This window comes from Chrysemys picta, chromosome 5 (assembly GCF_011386835.1).
Source record: "Chrysemys picta bellii isolate R12L10 chromosome 5, ASM1138683v2, whole genome shotgun sequence".
NCBI classification, from domain to species: domain Eukaryota; kingdom Metazoa; phylum Chordata; order Testudines; family Emydidae; genus Chrysemys; species Chrysemys picta.
In genome coordinates this window covers 145,389,778-145,405,195 of record NC_088795.1, presented here as the reverse complement: position 1 = coordinate 145,405,195, position 15,418 = coordinate 145,389,778, and the positions used below count along the sequence as shown (strand labels likewise).

The 15,418-nt window shown below is 47.5% G+C and overlaps 1 protein-coding gene across 1 annotated transcript in view; it reads left to right on the top strand.

The window, feature by feature from the left end:
- Positions 1-15,418, top strand: part of LOC101941224 (dedicator of cytokinesis protein 2-like) — a 203,507-nt gene that overhangs the window by 164,014 nt on the left and 24,075 nt on the right. Inside the window, exons 24-25 of the mRNA XM_065598509.1 lie at positions 5,618-5,688; positions 7,888-7,994. Of these exons, the coding sequence (XP_065454581.1) occupies positions 5,618-5,688; positions 7,888-7,994 (178 nt within the window). The remainder of the gene's footprint in view (positions 1-5,617; positions 5,689-7,887; positions 7,995-15,418) is intronic.

Here is a 15,418-nt window from a genome sequence, read left to right as displayed (position 1 = left end):
CCTCCCTCACATGGTGGCTAGATCACAATGTGGTTTGCGAAGGGATGCCGTTTCACGCCCCACAACCCTCTCTGCACCTGGTCACAGACGCTTCATCTCTGGGTTGGGGCGCCCATCTCAACGAGCACCATACCCAGGGCCTGTGGGCTGCACCTCAGCTAGCCCTACACATCAATGTTCGGGAACTGATGGCGGTGCGCCTGGCGTGCCAGGCATTTCTCAATCTCCTACGGGGCCGCTGTGTGTTAGTTCTCACCGACAACACCACGGCCCATGTTTTACATCAACAAGCAAGGAGGAGCACGTTCGTCAATTCTATGCCAAGAGGCCATTCGCCTGTGGGACTTCTGCATCGCCCACTCAATCCATCTCACGGCATCGTTCCTCCCTGGAGTCCAGAACACTTTAGCGGACCGACTCAGCAGGTCCTTTCAAACGCACGAGTGGTCTATCCGTCCGGACATCATACATTCCGTCTTCCAGAAGTGGGGGTTTCCCAGATAGACCTGTTTGCATCTCGAGACAACAGGAAGTGCCACGTGTTCTGCTCCCTGCAAGGTCGAGCCCCAGGCTCCCTCTCGGATGCGTTTCTCCTTCCCTGGAAAGACCACCTGTTTTATGCCTTCCCTCCGTTTCCTCTGGTCCACAAGGTACTGCTCAAATTGCGCAGAGACCAGGCACAGGTAATTCTGGTCGCTCCAGCGTGGCCGAGACAACATTGGTACACCACGCTGCTGGAACTCTCGGTTCAGACACCGATCCCGCTTCCGTTGTATCCGGATCTCCTCACGCAGAACCACGGCCGGCTGCGTCACCCCGACCTGCAATCACTCCACCTCACGGCGTGGCTGCTCCATGGTTCACCCAGGCAGAGCAACAGTGTTCACACTCTGTCCAACAGATTCTGCTGAGCAGTAGGAAGCCTTCAACACGGACCACATACTTGGCCAAGTGGAAGCGGTTCTCCTGTTGGTGCGAACAACGAGCCACGTCCCCATTGCACGCACCTATTCCTCTTATTTTGGAATATCTCCTCTCCCTAAAACAGCAAGGGTTGGCGATATCTTCAATTAGAGTTCACCTGGCCGCTATATCGGCCTTCCATCCAGGGGAACTCGCGTCCTCGGTATTCTCTACCCAATGGTCGTTAGATTCCTCAAGGGCTTGGACCGGATGTACCCACAACAACGTCAGCCCGTTCCGACGTGGGACCTCAACCTGGTTCTCTCCAAGCTCACAGGTCCTCCATTCGAGCCACTGGCCACCTGTTCACTTCTGTACCTGTCTGGAAGACAGCCTTCCTCGTAGCCATCACCTCAGCAAGGCGCGTTTCTGAACTCAGGGCGCTTACATCCGAGCCCCTTACACAGTTTTCCACAAGGATAAAGTGCAGCTTCGTCCACATCCTGCCTTTCTCCCTAAAGTGGTTTCTCCATTTCATATCAACCAGGATATATTTCTCCCGGTTTTCACCCTAAACCACATGCTACTCGCCAGGATCAACGTTTGCATTCCCTGGACGTGCGAAGGGCCCTGGCCTTCTATATTGACCGCACAAAGCACTTCAGAAAGACGACGCAACTCTTCGTTGCAGTGCCGACCGAATGAAAGGCTCACCGGTCTCCTCACAACGCCTATCCTCCTGGATTACGTCTTGCATCCGGACTTGCTACGACCTGGCAGGTGTCTCAGTACCACACCTCACCGCTCACTCCACGAGGGCCCAAGCTTCCTCGACGGCTTTCCTGGCGCAAGTTCCGATCCAGGACATTTGTAGAGCTGCGGTTTGGTCGTCAGTCCACACGTTTACGGCTCACTATGCACTAGTGCAGCAGTCCAGGGACGATGCTGCCTTCGGATCAGCAGTTTTGCACACAGCAATGTCTCACTCCGACCCCACCGCCTAAGTTGGGCTTGGGAGTCACCTAATGGAATGGATATGAGCAAGCACTCGAAGAAGAAAAGACGGTTACTCACCGTTGTAACTGTTGTTCTTCGAGATGTGTTGCTCATATCCATTCCAAACCCGCCCTCCGTCCCCACTGTCGGAGTAGCCGGCAAGAAGGAACTGAGGGGGCGCCGGGTCGGCTGGGGTATATATTCAGCGCCATGAAGGCGCCACTCTAGGGGGCTCCACAGCCGACCCGCCGGTGTTGCTAGGGTAAAAATCTTCCGACGATCGTGCACGCGGCGCGCACACACCTAATGGAATGGATATGAGCAACACATCTCGAAGAACAACAGTTACAACGGTGAGTAACCGTCTTTTCGCATGGCACTGTTGTAGCCGGCGTTGCAAGATATTTACACGCCAGATCCGCTAAAGATTCATATGTCCCTTCATGCTTGAGCCACCATTCCAGAGGACGTGTGTCCATGGTGATGACAGGTTCTACTCAATAACAATCCAGAGCAGTGTGGACCAACGCATGTTCATTTTCATCATCTGAGTCAGATGCCACCAGAAGGTTGATTTTTCTTTTTTGGTGGTTCGAGTTCTGTAGTTTCCCCATTGGAGTGTTGCTCTTTTGAGACTTCTGAAAGCATGCTCCACACCTTGTCCCTCTCAGATTTTGGACGGCACTTCAGATTCTTAAACCTTAGGTCGAATGCTGTAGCTATTTTTAGAAATCTCACATTGGTAGCTTCTTTGCGTTTTGTCAAATCTGCTGTGAAAGTGTTCTTAAAATTAACATGTTCTGGGTCATCATCTGAGACTGCTATAACATGAAATATATGTCAGAATGTGGGTAAAACAGAGCAGGAGACATACAGTTCTCCCCCAAGGAGTTCAGTCACAAATGTAATGAACGCATTATTTTTTTAACGAGCATCATCAGCATGGAAGCATGTCCTCTAGAATGGTGGCCAAACCATTAAGGGGCATACGAATGTTTAGCATATCTGGCACATAAATACCTTGCAATGCTGACTACAAAAGTGCCATGCGAATGCCTGTTCTCACTTTCAGGTGACATTGTAAATAAGAAGCAGGCAGCATTATCTCCTGCAAATGTAAACAAACTTGTTTGTCTTAGTGATTGGCTGAACAAGAACTGGGACTTAGTGGACTTGTAGGCTCTAAAGTTATACATTGTTTTGTTTTTGAGTGCAGTTATGTTACAAAAAGTATCTACATTTGTAAATTACACTTTCACGGTAAAGAGATTGCACCACAGTACTTGTATGAGGTTAATTGAAAAATACTATTTCTTTTGTTTATCATTTTTAAAGTGTAAATATTTGTAATAAAAAATAATAATATCAAGTGAGCTCTGTACACTTTGTATTCTGTGTTGTAACAGAAATCAGTATATATGAAAATGTAGAAAACATCCAAAAATATTTAATAAATTTCAATTGGTGTTCTATTGTTTAACAGTGTGATTAATCGTGATTAATTTTTAATTTTCAATCATGATCAATTTTTTTAGTTAATTGCGTGAGTTAAGTGCGATTAATCGACAGCCCCAGAAATAAGTATTAATGTGGTAAGATAGAGCCTTCATAACTTAGCCAAACAAGGCCTCAAGCCTAAAGATAGACTTGGCATAAAGAACTAACCAGTAAGTCACCCTAGGTCACAAGACAGCAATGTCTGTATATTAGAAGATGCCATAAGGTAGAATGGTGCATGAAGTCAGCATTGTTAAATTGCTGGTATTTAGGAAATATAGATTGCAATGTACTAGTGAGAGTATTTTGGGGATTTTTGCAGGTGTCAGCAGTGTGCTAACAATAAGTTTTGGTGATTGAGTGACATAAATGTTAACGAGTACAAGGGAAACTAACACGCTAGCCTATGAAAAATGGGGCACCCCAAATTTAGGGGTGTGTGGAAGTATAGATAAAGAAAAGGGGTTGAAACCTTCATAAGTATATATGAACCCCAGTGGGGCATTATGAAAGCTGTATCCTGATAACCACTGAGGAAGATAATGACTGACATTCTGGGGTTCCACACCAGGAGATGTGAGAGATGCCAGTCACAGGGCTAAATACTTGGTACTATCTCTCTATATGCTGTGACATTGCAGTATTTGTGGGATTGTTTGTGGATTTGTTAGCAAAGCGGCTTGTGATAAATTGCAGTTGTGCTCCTTGGGTCTTTCATTCGATTAACATTGGTAATAATCTTCCTGACGCTATAGGAGACCCAGCCCATATCAACCACTGCAGTCTGAGAAATCAACCAATCTGAACTTCTCAGTGCTTGGCTTTGAAACCGCAGTGTTCTTTTGATGCAGTGTGTGTGTGATTTCCTATTGTTTTCTAGAGCAAACTAAAAAATCTCTAAATTCCATCATGTGTGACTATATTTACCACCCACACTGGTACCCGCACAAAATTCTGTCATTTGCACACTCTAGGGCACCCATCTTTACCCAGTTCCTAGGGCTCAATTGGAAGGAACCCTCAGGCCCACCAGGTCACCTTTGACGGGAGGGTAGCGGCTGCTGCTGCTCACTGAGTAAAAGATTGTTTATTTGGCCCTGAATGAGGACACTGGCACCAGCTGGAGATCTCCAAGACGTGGGACTAGTGGTTTTAGGAGAGTGCTTTTCCTTGTGATAGCAGTTGACCTACTGGTCAATGGTTGAAGTCAGAATCTTGGACAGTGTGAGAACTGGTGGATTTACTAGTAGACTTGGGAGGCTTCAGATGTGTGTGCACCAGCAATGGCTGTGTATGCTGGCAGCAGTTGTGCAGAACGTAGAAGACTATATGGAGGCTGAATGACCGGAGGAAACACCAGAGCCCTGGCTGCAGCTCAGACCTGAAGGACACTCATGGGATGAGCTAGGGAACCATTGGGGGGAAAAAATCTGAAGTGACTCATAGACTGCAAAATGGATCTAAAAATGATGCTAGTGGAGGATCCACCTGCACCTCTAACAAATGTTTTCCTGATAAGGGAACGGTCAGAGACACAAATTGTGTCTCACAATGGAATGTGACTTTCTGGTTGCTTTGTAGGTTTGCTGAGGGACATCTGAAAAGGACATTCACCCAGACCCTAGCGAGACGTCCCAGCCTCTCCTTTATGGAATATGTGACAACTTGGTTCCATTTGGGAATATGATGGCAGCAAGTCATATTATTGTGGGCGCCCCAAAGCCTGGGGTCTCACTGTGGGATGGACTGTGCCTGTATAAATATAAGGGAGAATCCAATTTTCTTCATGAAATTTCTTCCTCTGTTGTTTTAAAGTAAAGGCCTGAAACAGTTATTCCTGTCTACAATGATATGTTTGGATTATCGCAGCTTTTTCTGATTCTGATTAGTGTTGAGCTAGTAAGAGTAAATGGTCTCAGCAAAATTTCTCCATTTGGGGAAGGAGAGCTCATGGAGCTACTGTTTATGGTAGTAGTGTCATGGGTTTGTTTACATGAAGTATACTGAATTTGTGCATCAGCCTCAGTCTTATGTTTGGAGTCAGGGTGAAATTCAAGGGGCCTTTAAATAGGGTCTAAATAGTGCAGAGGCTTGGTGCGGGATCTTTGCACAATATGAATTTCACTCGGAGCAGTAAGATTTCTAGTAACTGTGTCCTTCTAAAGTTTGATAATAAAACATTGCCCAGTAGTTAGCTCTTTTTGCTGATTTCTGCTTTCAGGGAGCCGCTCTAAAGTACCTGCCTTCGATCCTGGAAGACGTGTTTGGGATCTTCGACTCCTCTATGCTGGGGTAAGGGATACTTTTCTCCTTCTTTCAGCGAATGCATCAAGCTCGGTCACTCTCTCTCCGCAGAGTGGCATGTGTATTTGTAAAGGACGTCCTGTATGTCTGTTTCCTCCCCCTGCCACCCAGGCTCACCTTCCAATAGTCCTGCAGTGATGTCCTCATCCTGCATTTATGACATCACATTCCACTGATGTATATTTAAAGGTGATGTCAGTAAATTTACACTGCAGGATCAATGAGAGCAGGCACAGGGTCAAGCGTGGAGGACAAAGGCCTGATGTAATTGAAACATAGCTGAATATGTTTATAATTCAGAAATAATTCTGACCTGGGGCAAAGGAAATAAGGTGACAGTGAAGACAGGTGATTCTCCCAGGAAAGGGTCTCCCAGTGAGTGGGTATCGCACTGTTTGCTGGGTGGGGAATGGAAATGCTGCATCCAGATGGGGAGTGCAACAGGCAGGAGTTGAGGTAGGAGGAGTGGGAGCTATTTCAAAAAGGTGGCTGCTGAATCCAAGTGAGATTGATTGATTAAAAAAGAGAGACTATGTAAATTTTAAATGTGCTCAAGTGGCACATAAACCTGTTTTCTCAGTACCTGCTCTGCAAACTTTCCCTGGGGTTTATCTGTCTTGCATATCATCATCAGTTAAAAAGTTCCAAGGCCAGATGCTGCCATCAGAAATACCTGTGCAGCCCAGGGATCTTCAGTGGTCTTGGGCAGCTGTCACTGACTGGAACTTGATATACAGCCAAGGAGGAACAGCTCCCTCTCTTCTTATCTGTGTTGGCTCTGCAGGATTAACAGCAGTGAAAAGCAGCAGCAACTGATGTCCATCACTGAAGTCAACAGATCAGACTCTGAATACTTACCAGGAACAGAGCTGTTGAACAAGTGCCACCATTTTTACACATTTCATTTTCCAGAGTTTAACTGCGATTTAAAGCAAAATAGTTAAAATTTCCAGAAATTCAGGATGTACTTCTAGAGTCTACAGTAACGTTCTCTTCCGCGGGCGGCCGTCCGGGATGTTCTACAGCAGGGGTAGGCAACCGATGGCACGCGTGCCAAAGGCAGCCCAAGAGCTGATTGTCAGTGGCACTCACACTGCCCGGGTCCTGGCTACCGGTCCGGGGGGCTCTGCATTTTAATTTAATTTTAAATGAAGCTTCTTAAACATTTTAAAAATCTTGTTTACTTTATATACAACAATAGTTTAGTTATATATTATAGACTTATAGAAAGAGACTTTCTAAAAACATTAAAATGAATGACTGGCACGCGAAACCTTAAATGAGAGTGAATAAATGAAGATTCGGCACACCACTTGTGAAAGGTTGCCGACCCCTGTTCTACAGTAACATTCTCTTCAGCGGGTGGCATTTTTTGGTACAACATTTAATAACAGCCAAAGGCATAATTTAAGCTCCACATTTAACAAGAAAAGCCACAACAGAGACCATCTTTCTGTAATTTCTTCAGTCTGTCAGTTTTCTTTTATAATGGACTAGGTTCAGTTTAAGGCACAAAGGAAGTATTGGCATTGCCTGTCTTAAAAAAACTGCCCCTCATAAGAGATGGGAGGAGTGACCAGTTCAGAAACGTACAAGCATACAAACATTGAAGGGGGGCTTTTCTATGGGAAACTGACTTGCAACCTTATCTCTAGAGGTGTGACCAACATGCACAAAATGTCTACCATCCTCCCAAAGCCTACATACCCCATTGCTTCCCTGATCCAACCTGCCTGTCAGCCATCAGGCTCAGATCTATACACTCCTAGCATCCCTACCCCCTAATTTGCCCAATCCCACCTGTGGGAAGAGGTGCAGTCAATAAATGACCTGCCATCCATTTTGAATTCTTCCTCAAAACAGAGTATCAGAGAGGTAGCCGTGTTAGTCTGGATCTGTCAAAAGCAACAGAGAGTCCTGTGGCATCTTTAAGACTCACAGATGTATTGGAGCATAAGCTTTCGTGGGTGAATGCCCACTTCGTCAGATGCGTGTCAGAGACAGCTGCTGGTGCAGCGAGTAGCTAGAGCAGGAAAGTGGCTGATTGAGTTGGGCTGGAGTATACACCCAGCAGGGAGAAAGAAACACTTGTAGCTTGAAGATCCCTGGGATTTTCCCTATCCCACCCCTATTCTGGAGATTTTACATATTATCACCTAACCAAGTCCCCTTGTGTCTGGGCTTTAGGTGCTTGCTGCGGGATTTCATTGGGAACCTGCCCCCTCTGCGCCTGCTCAAGCAGAAGCTGCAGTCCCTGACGGACATAGTCAACAGCAAGATCTTCCAGTCCTATGGTAAGTGGGAGACATCAAGGGGAGCCCCCATCACAGATCCACAGGGATCTGATCTATGCCCAGCATGTAAACAGTCCCTTGGCAGTGACCCTGTTAGTGTGCCAGGCCTTGAGAACCCACACAATTCACAGGGCAGGCCCGTGGTCTCCAAGACTGGGCCTTTGGGCACCAGCAATCCCTCTCTCTCCATGGCTCCTGGCAGCAAATCCAGCCAAGCCAGACTCCTGTGGGAGGCTTGTCCCATGCCCCTTCAGGGCGCAATGCTCTGAGTCTTTCCAGTGTCACCGGGCAGCCTTTCCAAAACAAGGTAACAACATATTAGTCACCTGGCTATGGAGTCTAAAAGTCCTTAGGTCAGAACACAGAAAGGAGGGTTTCTGTGTTTCCATAGCCAAGCTGCTATGGACCCCATTTCATGCCTGATCTCCCTCTCTTTGTCCTTAATTCCGAGTGAAAGTATCTGAGGCCCTCCAAAGGGCAGTCGTTATTCCAGCCACCTTGACACCTTCTCCCCTTTGTTCTTAGCTTAGTTCACATGATGCACCTTCTGGGGTGTCCTACTGCCAGATGTCAATTGTTCAGTTGTTGTGGGTGGTCTCATTGTCTCGCTGGAGTCCCTGTTGAGCTGGATCAGTTTCAACCAGTTCTTTAACAACCCAGTCATTCTACCCAGGCAGTTAGGTGCCATCATGTCTCCTGCACTGTTCCAGGTGCAGTGTGAACTGTTTTAACTCCCGGTACCAATGCAAGGTAGAGGGGGAGGTCGAGGTTGGATATTAGGAAAAACTATTTCACTAGGATGGTGGTGAAGCACTGGAATGGGTTACCTAGGGAGGTGGTGGAATCTCCATATTTAGAGGTTTTTAAGGTCCGGCTTGACAAAGCCCTGGCTAGGATGATTTAGTTGGGGATTGGTCCTGCTTTGAGCAGGGGGTTGGACTAGATGACCTCCTGAGGTCTCTTCTAACCCTGATATTCTATGAGTCTAAGGTACAGAGGGAAACTGAGGCACACATAGGATTCATAAAAGTATTACAGAAAATTCCCACTTTGTCACGCACCCCAGTACAGTCTCTGCACTGAACCCTCCCTAGTAAGGAACCAGGCGTGAGAGCACAGGCACGTGTGCCAGGGGTTCCGGTCGTTCTAGCATGATGAGGTGGGCAGTGCCTGTAGATGCAGGCACTCCTGCACTTTGGGTGACAAACTCACAGGTGCTCGTTCTTACCACTTGCAAATGTAAATTCCATCATCTGGGGCTGGCTTCTGTGGAAGTTCTGTCTCCCACTCCGCCCCCACTAGCAGACTGTTTATTATTGCGGTGGAACATGGGTGCTGTTGGAGGTCATAGTTGTGGAAGAAGAGACAAACTCTGGGAGCTGGAGCCAGTCCCGTGGAGGGCTTTGAACAGTTGGCAGGAGACCTGGAGGTGGATTCTGTCCAGTAAGGAGCCAGAACACAGAACATTCCTCAGCACATGCCCATTTTATCAATACATTAGAAGCAAGAGGAAGACCAAAGACAGGGTAGGCCCACTGCTCAGAGAAGAGGGAGAAACAGTAACAGGAAACTTGGAAATGGCAGAGATGCTTAATGACTTCTTTGTTTCGGTCTTCACCGAGAGGTCTGAAGGAATGCCTAACACAGTGAATGCTAATGGGAAGGGGGTAGGTTTAGCAGATAAAATAAAAAAAGAACAAGTTAAAAATCACTTAGAAAAGTTAGATGCCTGCAAGTCACCAGGGCCTGATGAAATGCATCCTAGAATACTCAAGGAGCTAATAGAGGAGGTATCTGAGCCTCTAGCTATTATCTTTGGAAAATCATGGGAGATGGGAGAGATTCCAGAAGACTGGAAAAGGGCAAATATAGTGCCCATCTATAAAAAGGGAAATAAAAACAACCCAGGAAACTACAGACCAGTTAGTTTAACTTCTGTGCCAGGGAAGATAATGGAGCAAGTAATTAAGGAAATCGTCTGCAAACACTTGGAAGGTGGTAAGGTGATAGGGAATAGGCAGCATGGATTTGTAAAGAACAAATCGTGTCAAACCAATCTGATAGCTTTTTTTGATAGGATAACGAGTCTTGTGAATAATGGAGAAGCTGGGGATGTGGTACACCTAGACTTTAGTAAGGCATTTGATACAGTCTCACATGATATTCTTATCGATAAACTAGGCAAATACAATTTAGATGGGGCTACTATAAGGTGGGTGCATAACTGTCTGGATAACCGTACTCAGAGAGTTGTTATTAATGGTTCCCAATCCTGCTGGAAAGGCATAACAAGTGGGGTTCCGCAGGGATCTGTTTTGGGACCGGCTCTGTTCAATATCTTCATTAACGACTTAGATATTGGCATAGAAAGTATGCTTATTAAGTTTGCAGATGATACCAAACTGGGAGGGATTGCAACTGCTTTGGAGGACAGGGTCATAATTCAAAATGATCTGGACAAATTGGAGAAATGGTCTGAGGTAAACAGGATGAAGTTTAACAAAGACAAATGCAAAGTGCTCCACTTAGGAAGGAAAAATCAGTTTCACACATACAGAATGGGAAGAGACTGTCTAGGAAGGAGTACGCAGAAAGGGATCTAGGGGTTATAGTGGACCACAAGCTAAATATGAGTCAACAGTGTGATGCTGTTGCAAAAAAAGCAAATATGATTCTGGGATGTATTAACAGGTGTGTTGTGAGCAAGACACGAGAAGTCATTCTTCTGCTCTACTCTGCTCTGGTTAGGCCTCAGCTGGAGTATTGTGTCCAGTTCTGGGCACCGCATTTCAAGAAAGATGTGGAGAAATTGGAGAGGGTCCAGAGAAGAGCAACAAGAATGATTAAAGGTCTTGAGAACATGACCTATGAAGGAAGGCTGAAAGAATTGGGTTTGTTTAGTTTGGAAAAGAGAAGACTGAGAGGGGACATGATAGCAGTTTTCAGGTATCTAAAAGGGTGTCATAAGGAGGAGGGAGAAAACTTGTTCATCTTAGCCTCTAAGAATAGAACAAGAAGCAATGGGCTTAAACTGCAGCAAGGGAGATTTAGGTTGGACATTAGGAAAAAGTTCCTAACTGTCAGGGTGGTTAAACACTGGAATAAATTGCCTAGGGAGGTTGTGGAATCTCCATCTCTGGAGATATTTAAGAGTAGGTTAGATAAATGTCTATCAGGGATGGTCTAGACAGTATTTGGTCCTGTCATGAGGGCAGGGAACTGGACTCGATGACCTCTCAAGGTCCCTTCCAGTCCTAGAATCTATGAATCTATGTCCTTGCATGCCTGTTCACCACAACGGCGCGAGATAACTGCCCAATGACCACAGGATCTGTTAAGGTACGAAGGTGCCACGCCATGTTTATTGTTGACAAAGCATGGTAATAGCACTTGGCAGACTCTATGAGGATATTGAAACAATGGATGCAGCTCAGTGAATGGTGGGACTTTTAATTCCCCCCTCGGCTGGCCAAAGACACTCCCTCTGAGATATCGTTTTATACTCCGATACAGACAAGTTACGTACTGCCTCTGATGTATCAGGGTGCCACCCTCTGATGTATTAGGGTGACACTCATTGCCTTGTACTTGTTGGTTAGATCAAAACATCTCTATCCATCATGCTGTCATCCTGACCTTATCTTTAGATGGGTCAGTGGGTTCCTGTTATCTTTGGGGAATGTGCTGGTATCGGGGTGTTCTGGTCCCATCCTTCTGGAATGCGTTTGCATGTATATTTCTTATACCTAGCACTACTTAGGAATGTGTGGTTCTGCAATATCAGCCCTGTTCTTGCCAGATTCTGTGAGCAGGGCCTGTCTCTTGCTCACAAGTTAACTTTGCTTTATGGTAGCAAAGTTTTGACCACTACTTTAGTTCAGACCTCATACCAGGCCTCTGATACAAGGGCTTATGTCTCAGGCTCTCTTCTTATTGTGGTTTCAGTCCTCTGGACTACCTGCAGAAATCCAACAGACCATACAGGACCTTTCACTTGTAGGCCCTTCTCTGAAGTCCCTTGGAATCTACACTCCAGCAACTAAAAGAAAACATTTTTGTCAACAACAGCCTTTCCAGTCAAGGAAAAAGGGAAGGAGCTGTACAAGGCACCCTCCACTTCCTTCCGCTTCAGCATCAATGAGCTCATCCCATCAAGACGCCTCTTCCAAGCGGGCATTTTGTTGGGGTTGTTGAGGGCAATATACCAGTCTCCTCACTTCCATCGGGTCCTCCTTTTTTATTTACCAGTTGTTTGTCCTTCTTGCTAAGTGCCTGGATCCATAGAACATTAGACCAGTGGGTCTTAAGCACAGTGGAACAGAGGTATGCCATCCAATTTACTTCTCCCCCCTTCTCCCCGTCCCTCTTCAGGGACCATTCTCACGAGATGGCCCTTCAGCGGGAGGTCCAGTTTCTTCTTTAGAAAGGGGCCATAGAGGAAGTACCATTGGACCTTGGGGGAAAAGGCTTCTATTTCTGTTACTTCCCGATCCTCAAGACAAAAGGAGGTCTCAGGCCCATATAAGATCTAACAGAGTTGAACAAATTCCGGAAGAAAATAAAATTTTGCATGGTTACCCTAGCCTCAATTATCCCTTCCCTGGAACAAGGAGACTTCTACACTTTTAACAGTGAACACTCAAGGGAGTCCAGGAGTGGAATAGCAGTGGGTGCTGTGGCTCAGGGTTGAGGGCTATTGGCAGAGCTAACAGAGAGAGAGGGGTCTGACTCAAATTCTCCTGGTTTTGTGGCCCATATCTTTCCCCACCCCACAGCCTCTCCTCAGTGCTCATTTGTAATATTTAATGCCCTGGGCTCGCTGTGATCCTGGTCATTTCCTCTGCACAGCAACAGCCCCATGACTGTTTAGTGCCTGTTTGTGAGACTCTGAATTGCTTCTGCACTCCAGGGGCCTTTGGGGGTAATAGTTAAGGATCTTCAGCTGCCAGACTGGTGTCTGCTCAGGTCAGGGAGGTGGAGCAGGGACCTGTACAGGCTGGGCATGGCCCTGGCCTTCTCGGGGTAAGGTTGGGATGTGCCCTGCTGGAAGGCCCTGAGATGTCTGTGATTTCCCTCTTCTCTGCTTGGCAATGTTCCGAGCAGCACGAGTGCTTCGGGATCACTCTCCTTTCTCATCATCTGATGCCACTAGTGACCACATCATGTAGAGGTTGGAGGATTGTATTTGGAAAACAGTGACTCAGGAAAGCTTTTCGGACTCATGGTAGATAGCCATGTACTGCACTAGGAGCTCATGTTCAGTTGGTTGACAGAGCAGATGGGATCCTTGGACATACATGGAAAGGCATATCAAATAGAAGTAAGGAGGTGGTATTCACACTCCACGGCATCAGTGCAACCCTTCTCCCAAGTGGTGTCAGCAGCCAGGGGTTCAATATCTAGGGGTGCCTCTGAAAATTATAAAACAAAACCAGCTTGAGCCCTCATCAGAAATCTGGGAGAACTAACGGCCTCTCCAGGGCACCTCTCAGAGGCAGTCCTTCCCCACTCACAAGCACTGAGTCTGTGTACAACATAAAAGCAAAATTGTGTTAAGGTGAGAGGGAACTCAGCATTTATTTGGGAAAACAGCAACAGTGACTCAAAAGTACGCAAACACCCATCTTGCGCTTTGTTGGGCAGTAGTCCTTTTGCCTCAGTTTCCCACCTTGAAAGTCCAATGGATGAATGCCCGTTTTATATGCCACTCCCCCTTTCCTTCCACTGAATCCCACTCACGGGTTGTTTGAGTCCCAGAGTCCAAGGGGTTCATCCAGGTGCATTCACCTTCAGGCCCTGGGGGTGGGCTACTGAGGCCTCTGCCGCTTGCTGCTGCTTCTCATGCACTGCCTCTACCACTACTCTGCTGTGTCCTTTGTCTCGTCCAATCCAGTCCGACAGCACCACAGCCACGCAGCCCAGCTCTTTGTAACCACAGCTCTAGGATTTGCTGGGCAGGGGAGGGCCTTTGCTGCTGCATCTCTACGTATGCTGCATTTAGCAGCAAGGCCATGTTCTGCGGCTCCACCACCTCGCCCAGTTCTTACTGATTTCAGCAGGAGTGATTGCCCTGGAAGTGCAGCACCCAGTGCGGCTGCCTGCTCTGCATTAGACCACCTACTCAGTGATTGCAGTGTAGTGATCACGGAGGAGAGGCACAGACTCTGCAGTGAGTCGAGTCAGCTCTATCCTTAGACACTGAAGAGGAAAGGTCAAGTGGTATCTAGAGCACCTGACCTGATTCCCGCCCATCCAGCTTTCACTTGGCAGTGGCTCAGTACCCCACGCTTAGCAGGCCAAGTTCTCCTCCCAGCTACAGTGACCCCTCAATCAGGGCATATTAAGTATAATTCTTCTTCAAGTGATTGCTCATATAGATTCCAATCAGGTGTGCACGTGCCGCGTACACAGTCGTCGGAAACTTTTTCCCTTAGCAGCTCCCATCGGGTCGGCTGTGGAACCCCCTAGAGTAGCGCCTTCATGGGGCTGAATATATGTCTCTGCTGACCCAGCCCCTCCTCAGTTCCTTCTTACTGCCAGCGACAGCTGTTGGAATTGCGGTCGCTTGCAAAATAGCAAGTGCTTCCCTTAGCATATCTTCTAGTTTGTAGCTGTAGTTTCCAGTTCACAGGTAATTAGTTATAGTTGTATATAGTTGATAGATAAGTTTTGGGAGTGGGGTTTTCCCCAGTCCCTGACCCCTCTCTTGGGTTCCAGGGCATGTCTCGGTCCCAAGCGTTTAAGCCCTGCAGAACCTGCAGCAAGCCTATGCCAACAGGTGACCTCCACGACTCATGCCTGAAGTGTCTGGGGAAGGTGCACCAAACGGAGAGCTGCAAAATCTGCAGAGCTTTCCACCCCAGGACAAAGAAAGAGCGTGATTTCTGTCTAAACCTCCTCTTGATAGAGTCCACTCTTCGCCCCCAACCTGCCGCAGACCATCAGGGCCCGGCACCGAGCGCGGCCATGCAGAGCGCCCCACCCTCCATATGTGACATGGTGCCAAGGAAGGACTCTGGTCTAAGAGACCCTTGGCACTGGCGCTCCCCAGCACCGCAGGCTGCGGAGACAACCCAGCACCGCTCCCAATCCCCAGTGTCGCACAAGTGGCACAGGAAGACTGATAGAGGTCGTTCCCCTGTGCCCAAGCCAGCGGCGCTGGCAGGTGCAACAACAGTGCGTCCTACACAGGAGCACTCAGTGCCCAGAGCACAGGAGTCGGCACCATTAACTTCGGTTCCCCTGAGGGGACCGTCGAGTCCGGCGCCCAGTGACTCTCCGGACAGGCAGTGCCAAGGAGAGGAGTTAGAGCTGCCCTCCACCCTGGTCACTTTCAAAGCTTCCAGAGATCTGATTACCATGACGGCACCTCAACCCCTGGCAGTCAGAGACAAGCTTCCAGTGCCGCAATAACCGGCACCATC